The sequence below is a fragment of the Centruroides sculpturatus genome, unplaced genomic scaffold, assembly GCF_000671375.1.
Source record: "Centruroides sculpturatus isolate CEXI.00-Female unplaced genomic scaffold, Cexi_2.0 scaffold347, whole genome shotgun sequence".
In the NCBI taxonomy this organism is placed as follows: domain Eukaryota; kingdom Metazoa; phylum Arthropoda; class Arachnida; order Scorpiones; family Buthidae; genus Centruroides; species Centruroides sculpturatus.
In genome coordinates this window covers 384,516-391,805 of record NW_019384871.1, presented here as the reverse complement: position 1 = coordinate 391,805, position 7,290 = coordinate 384,516, and the positions used below count along the sequence as shown (strand labels likewise).

The 7,290-nt window shown below is 34.5% G+C and overlaps 1 protein-coding gene across 1 annotated transcript in view; it reads right to left on the bottom strand.

The window, feature by feature from the left end:
• Window positions 1-1,515: 1,515 nt before the first annotated feature.
• The window catches only part of LOC111630898 (muscarinic acetylcholine receptor M1-like), a 19,519-nt gene continuing 13,744 nt past the window's right edge, over window positions 1,516-7,290 (bottom strand). The window contains exon 2 of the mRNA XM_023375057.1: window positions 1,516-3,505. Within this exon, the coding sequence (XP_023230825.1) occupies window positions 1,584-3,505 (1,922 nt within the window). The 3' untranslated portion in view covers window positions 1,516-1,583. The remainder of the gene's footprint in view (window positions 3,506-7,290) is intronic.

Sequence of the window (7,290 nt, the reverse complement as noted above, 5' to 3'; positions counted from 1 at the left end):
TTTGCTGGAATCAGAGACGAGCCGCCATTTTACCCACCATAGGTAACATTATCCAATTGTGCAGTCTAAAGATGGGTGACACTTTGAATTTCATAGCAATTGGTTTCTGCGACAAGCACACCTATTTGTGGTACATTTATTTGTGGCAAAGATCTTATTTTCACTTTACCGAGTGCCTAGTAGGTAATGTGCGGATTACCTAGATACTCTGCACATTATCTAGGTAATTTGAGAAATGGAACAATTTTCACAACTTTAACGGATCACGCTAGTTAATCTGCAGATTAGCTAGGTAATTTGCAGATTGACGAGTTTCGAGCTTTAGCGGTAACAACCCTACAAACATGTGAAAACTATGAACTATTAGTGTCATCTATCCGTGAAATAGCGAAGCTCCATAAGTAATTTAGCAGCAAGTTATAGAGGCTGTCCCTTTCATCTCTTATCTCTTTCATCCCCACTCTCCCCTACAAGATGCTCGGAATGTCTAGGTTTATTATATGCTTACTTTATAAGTGTGTAACTTAGTTGAGAAATCCTTTATGATAAAAGTAAACATTTCAAAATATCAATGAAAGTTTGAAGTTAAATAGGTCACTCAACAAAAGTTAATGCTTAAAATGGATGTCATCGCGTTGAGTTATTAGAAAAAATATAGAAACAATTTATATGCATAATTGTGAAATCTAAACTGCTGCAATGTAACCGGAAAGGTTATTCGAAATGCTATTGTTGTGTCTTCCCGAATTTATTACTGTACAGGATGATGGTAATTAATTAATGCTACTATATGCCAGATTTGGTTACATTTGGACTGCTAAATATATAGGCCTATTTAGAATTTATTACATCGTTGAATACAGGTACTTTAATTATGATCATCCTGTATATCAGGCTTAATATACATCTGTACGGTACAATAAATGCGTGAGTTTATATATTAGGCTATTATCGTTAATTAATGAAAACAATTTTGGATCATATTTTGGAATATAAAAACATTTTGTTGGAAAAATGGAATATAAAAATTNGTAGCCACTACATAGAAATTAATGTTAAAGATTTACATTTTAAATATATTTATTCTTGTTTATATCAAAGTATTCCGTACTCGATCTCCAATTGTTAGTCTGCTCCAAACTTACTCGTAAATGTATACAAATCTCAATTATCTCATTCACGCGATCCTATTTAAAACAATATAATCTTAAAAGTTTCAAAAGTGATTTAATCAGTAGAAAATCAATTTATCAAATGACTTTATATACGGATGAGATTTATAAGTATTTTTTTTTTGTGTAGGTTTTTTAAAAGGAACCGACACTGCGCCTTTTTTCAATCTCTTTAGAAAAAATCGTAGGTGAAGTTTTATGTATTGACTTTACTTGAAAGTTTTATGTAAGTTATATATATTTATATATATATCTAAGTAGCTGACTCTTCAATCACAGTTTAGAATGAAGAAATGACTACGTAAGCAATGACGTTACAGCTAAAATCTCAAAGATTGCAACACTAGAAAGTTTTCCGTGTTTCTTAGCTAATTGTTATCGATAAGTAAATGTTAATTCGCTTAATTGGTTTTATTTTCTGTGAAAATCGCCTTTTAAAATACGATAAAAAGTCTTCTTAAACTGAAGATTGGCCAATGCGTAACAGAATGGGTTGATGGGGCTGTTGGCATAACAAAGAAAATAAGTAAAATAAAAGAAATGATGATTGACACAACCGGACGAAACCGAACAGAAACCTTCTACAACGGCTAAAATGTGATAGGGAGTCCAGCATAACACGAATGCTCCCAGAATAAATGATATTGTTCTCAAAGCTTTTCTGGCTCTGTTTTCTGATTTGGACTTTTGTCTTTTTTCTCCTTTTAGTTTGCTTCTTCCTTTTTTAAATTTCTGTCGAAGAGAAGATACTTTTTTGGAACAAGACGATAATTCTTTTGAAATCGTTAAGAATGCCGAACGTTCGGGGTCCACAATGGATTGCATTTCGTCTCGAGCTTTAATGCTTTCCCCCGTGTTACGTAATGCATTTATATCTTTTACTTCTTCTCCTTCAAAATGTAAGAGAGTTGGCAGTTGCGTGTACGTCGAAGGGCATTCTTGATCTACGTAACTCACGTTCAGATTACCGGGTCTTTCGTTATCTTTAAATTTTCTTTCGTCCATTTCTGCATTTAGTAATTTTATTTTGCTCTCTTCGTTATTTCTTGACGATCTGCTTAAAGATTGACAGAGTGGTTGAGGAGGAGGCAGGGGAGGAGGCAGGGGAGGAGGCAGGGGAGGAGGCGGGGGAGGAATGGGTTGTATTTTAGGAATTGATTTTAAGTTTTCTATCGATCTACCTGCGGATTTTCGCTTTTCTTTTTTATTTGCTTGAGGGGCAGCATTTTCTTCGTCAGAATCAAAAACGGGGCTGCTCGAATGATCGGAATTTTCTTTCTTTTCTTCAGTAAATGACGTCTCGAATTTTTTTCCTGTATTTTGCCCTTCTGTCGAATCTGTGTTTTTTTGACTTGAATTTGTTACATTGTTTGATTCAAGTTTTCTTTTTTCTTGGCCGAATGATTTTGATGTTGTCAAAACGGATTTCTCCTCTGATTTTTCTTTATTCATGGAGACCAAAGATTGCACTTTTTTCTGTTTGGCTGCAGATCTTTTCTGCATGTCGCTGGCCGTTTTGTATATTCCCGCGTAAAGGACGAAGAGTACAATGAGAGTGAGATAAAAGTATCCAAATATTAAAGAAGTATTAAAGATGGGATCTTTAAGAAATTGCACCGCACATTCACCGGGAGCTAAATCACGATAACCAATAAAATGTTCCCAACCCATAACTGTAATGAAAAAGACTAAAAACGGAACAATCCAAGTAGTGATTACCATCCACCACACTTTGGTATTGGTTCTCCAAGCTCTGTACTTAGTAGCGATCTTGACCGAACAATATCTATCGATAGTGATTAATAATACAGTGTAGATGGAAACCAGACATACAGTATGATCGATTGCTAACCACAAGTCGCAGGTAATAGGACCTAGATCCCACCTTCCGACTAATACGTATACAGCGTAAAAAGGCATGGAGATGATTCCAATAAAAAGATCGGAGAGGGCTAAAGAAGCAATGAAATAGTTGCTAGGTTGGCGTATTGTTCGTTCCACTACAAACGCCAAAAGAACCAATATATTACCCGCTATGGTTAGGAGGGAGCATATTCCTATCAGAACAGCAATAACTATGGTCTGCCATAAGTTAAAAGGAGGACTCTCGGGCACTATGTTGGTACCATTACAAGATTCGCTTTGATTGGTACAGTTGGTGACACTTAGATAAACTGTATCATTGTTTTCGTTCCAGGTAGTCCACCACGTCGAATTATCTTTGGATGTTTGCCACTCTACGTCCACAATCCATACGCTACGATTGATGACGTCAAACGTCATCATGGACGTCAGAGTTTGATTAGTAACATCCTCTTCCTCTGCAATATCGCCTGAAAGAAAACAAATTTTAAGCATCAAAACGTATTTTAGATTTAAAAATAAGAAAAATTTATACTATTAAAATTTTAGAATTTGTTAAATAAAGAAAAGAATCGTAAAATCCGGGAGAGTTAATTGCTGTAAATAAATTGAGGCCTTCAATAGATACAAATTTCATTGATTAAACCCCGGTCTTCGAATAAATCCTGGGTGTTGTTAAAAAGAAACCCGGTCTCGAAAAGAAACCAGTATAAAAACTTCAAATTACTTCCTATTCAAGTTACCTCCAAAATCGATTTAAAATTACCCTCAGGGGTAGCCTGAAACCCGATTCCATAATACCTCTGCACCCTTTATATTACCCCTTCCCGATTAAACTAAAATGATAATTTTTTTTAATACTTACTCGTGGTACGTTTTATTGAATAAAACTGTATTGAATGAAATACAATATTGAAAGCTAGCCTCAACACTTGGAAAATAAAAAAGTCACAAAAATTTTAATTGTATTACATGGTATACTCCAACTACTTATCGTCATTTACATATCTATAGTATACGTAAATCCATCTGTTAAGGATTATTGCCATAATAAAACTTAATCTCGCGGTGTCCCAGGTTTCGAGGTAGATCAGCTTACCAGGGTTTAAAGCTCTACCAGGCCACCGGATAAAGCGTGTCTTTTTATTATATCTTTTTTGAACAAATTTAACAAATATGTAGAAAGTTAGTTTATTAATAAAAATCAGTTTTAAACAATTATATTTATTAATCAAAAATAATATTAATTTACGGGGTAAGAGCCACTATGGAACCCTAAGTTTTTTCAGAATCCTGAGAAAAATCTCCGCTTCCTCTCTCGACAGCCTTGTGTACTACAACACTTGTGCAGACATTATGAAACAAAATGACATTATCCAATATGGATTAGACAATAATTGTCCTCAATAGACCATAATCTTAAGTTTCAGTCAGAATCTGGCTGAAAAAGCGGGCTGATTAATCGGAATTTTACATCCGCTCCATGTTTTATTCTGATGGAGCGTACCGGTACAAATGATAAGTTCTTTGAGGAGGTATTTTGAAATCTTAGCTTAATATCACCACACTACTACAGGAATAATTTGAAATCGATTTCATCCCTACATTTTGAATATTATTAGCAGACCAGCAGATGAGCCCGGTGTTGCCCGGGCAAAAAACAACAACAAAGATTAAGATTATTAGATTATTTCGTGCTTTCAATCCTTCTATTCTAGTGGCCCGGGACGCCCCCTAGTGGACGTTCTAGCAGCAGCGGTGTCATTCCATGGTATAAATAATAAATTCCGATTACAAATAAAAATAATAATATACTGAATTTCTCATGATGTACCCTACTAAAGCGCAGCCAAAAATGCAAAAACCGCATCAAATAATAATATACTGAATTTATTGTTAATTTAAATAATTGCTAGGGGCGCCCCTAATGGCCATTTTTGGCATACAGTGACAGAAAGAAAGAATTCGGTTTTTCAGCTTTTTATAGATTCCATTATTTTTAAATTAAATAATGGAAAACAGTGTTCTATGATGTTTTAATAAGTTGAAACTTTATTTTCTTTTATTACTATAATTATTAATTTAAAAAATTAAGGATTCTTGCACGACTTTTTTGATTTTTCAAAAAAAAGTATTTAAGTTTAAAATGGATTATTATTATTATAGGAGGAAACACAAAAAGGGTTCGAACTTAATATGTGACTCCATCTTTGAGGTTTTATTTTAAAATAATGTTTATAATATTTTAATTATTATAACAGGCAAAAGCCTTATTTTGGGGAGGGATAAGTCTTTAAAAAACTTTAAATGTCAATAACGAGTAAAATTTTCATTATACTGTATCTGACATTACTGAAGATATGACTCCTACTCCTATCTCTCCTCAACCTTGATTTATAACTTTCAAAACGTAATAGTATTAATGCCATATATAGAACTATTTCTGTCAAATACTGTATAAAAAATTTTCTGAGGTATCCCAAGGAGGTTCTCAGATATAAAGCAAAATACAAGATAACACATACAGAATTTCGTTTTTTTTTTAAATAGGGAGACCTTAAGACATTCGAGAAATGCAAGAAATTCAGAGTCAAAATTTAACCGATTACAATATTTTCCTTCTGTTGTTTTAACAGCAGAGAAGATAAAAGGAAATAATAAAATTAATAATAAATACTAAAATACAGTGGGTGATCGGTTAACGAACAATTCGGACTACGAACAAATCGAATAACGCAGCGGTCCCCAACCTTTTTATCGCCGCGGACCGGCCAACGTTTGATAATTTTATCGCGGCCCACGGAGGGGGGACGTTGATTGTTTATATTTTAGATTAATTTAATTTAATAATTTTAATTTAATTGTATTTAAAAATGCCTTCAAAGTAATATACAGTTACACCAAAAAATGAATATACAGTAATGTGATTTAAAATTTTAACTCACTAGAACGCTAAATCAATGAGAACCTTGAGCTTGTTTTTTTGCAACAAGACGGTTCCATCTGGGGGTAATAGGAGACAATGACACCCGAAGTGTGTTTCTTATGTCCAGTTTATTCCGTTGTTCCGTCGTCCATTAAAAGTCGCACAAATCCGAGGAAATACCATAGTAAATAAAATGGAAATAATTTAATGTTTCTTGCGCGGCCCGGTACCATTTGATCCACGGACCGGTACCGGTCCGCGGCCCGGGGGTTGGGGACCACTGGAATAACGAACACTTTCGCGAAAGATTTTTATGTTCGGACAACGAAGAAGCGACGTAAAATAATGAATACCGATTGGTCTCCCCTTGTCTTCAGGCAAGAATTCGAAACTTTTCGGGAAGCGAGAGAGATGTCGACATCTCAACTCGGTATATACTGATTAGATAATATTCCTCTGAACTTTGATACTCTCCCTTGTAATTCCAGGCTTTTATTTTTCTGACAGAAACAATTCTTTTATAGTATTCGCGAGACTGTCGGGCGGGCAGTTTTGCATCGGTTTTTATTTTTGAAAGGTGAGAGTACTCCTTTAGCTGCTTGAGTCTTCTTGATTATGCTGTATCTTTCTTAGATAAGATTGAACTACGGCCTACTGTAGATCTGTTCAAGCCATACTGCCCAGCAACATCAGACATCTTCTGCCCACTCTCTACCTTTGCTGTTATACGTAGCAAAGGTAGATATAATCAAGAAGACTCAAGCTGCTGAAGGAGTAAAAAAATCATATCTGAGAAATAAAGAACATTGAAGAGAACATAATGGAACCTGAAAAGGATACAACCACAGAAGACTCCAAGAACAAGAACTCTTGAATGAAGAACACCAGGAATTTGATTAATGTCAATATTTGCTATTAAAGATCTTTTGAAGAAGTGGGAGGATGTCAGAACAACGGTCTTAGAATGTCATCCAAACCAGGTTGAGATTGGCTTAGGGATCTCTACAATTATAATGCTATTAATTACTTCTGAAAAATCTGAAGAAGAGAGTGAAAAGCAATCGACGTTAGACAGATTCTTTAACCCTTTCAAACAGAAAAATATGACTGATAAAAATGCACGACTGTGTATATATGTATTTTTATTATCACATATAAATAAACGTAGTAAGAATGTACTACATATTTTTTATTTTTTGAAGTTTCCAGAACGAATTAATCAAATTCCCATAAAAACCTATGGTAAATCGATAATCGGTTAACGAACAATTCAGATAGCGAACAAAGTCTTGGAACGGATTATGTTCGTTAACCGATCACCCACTGTAT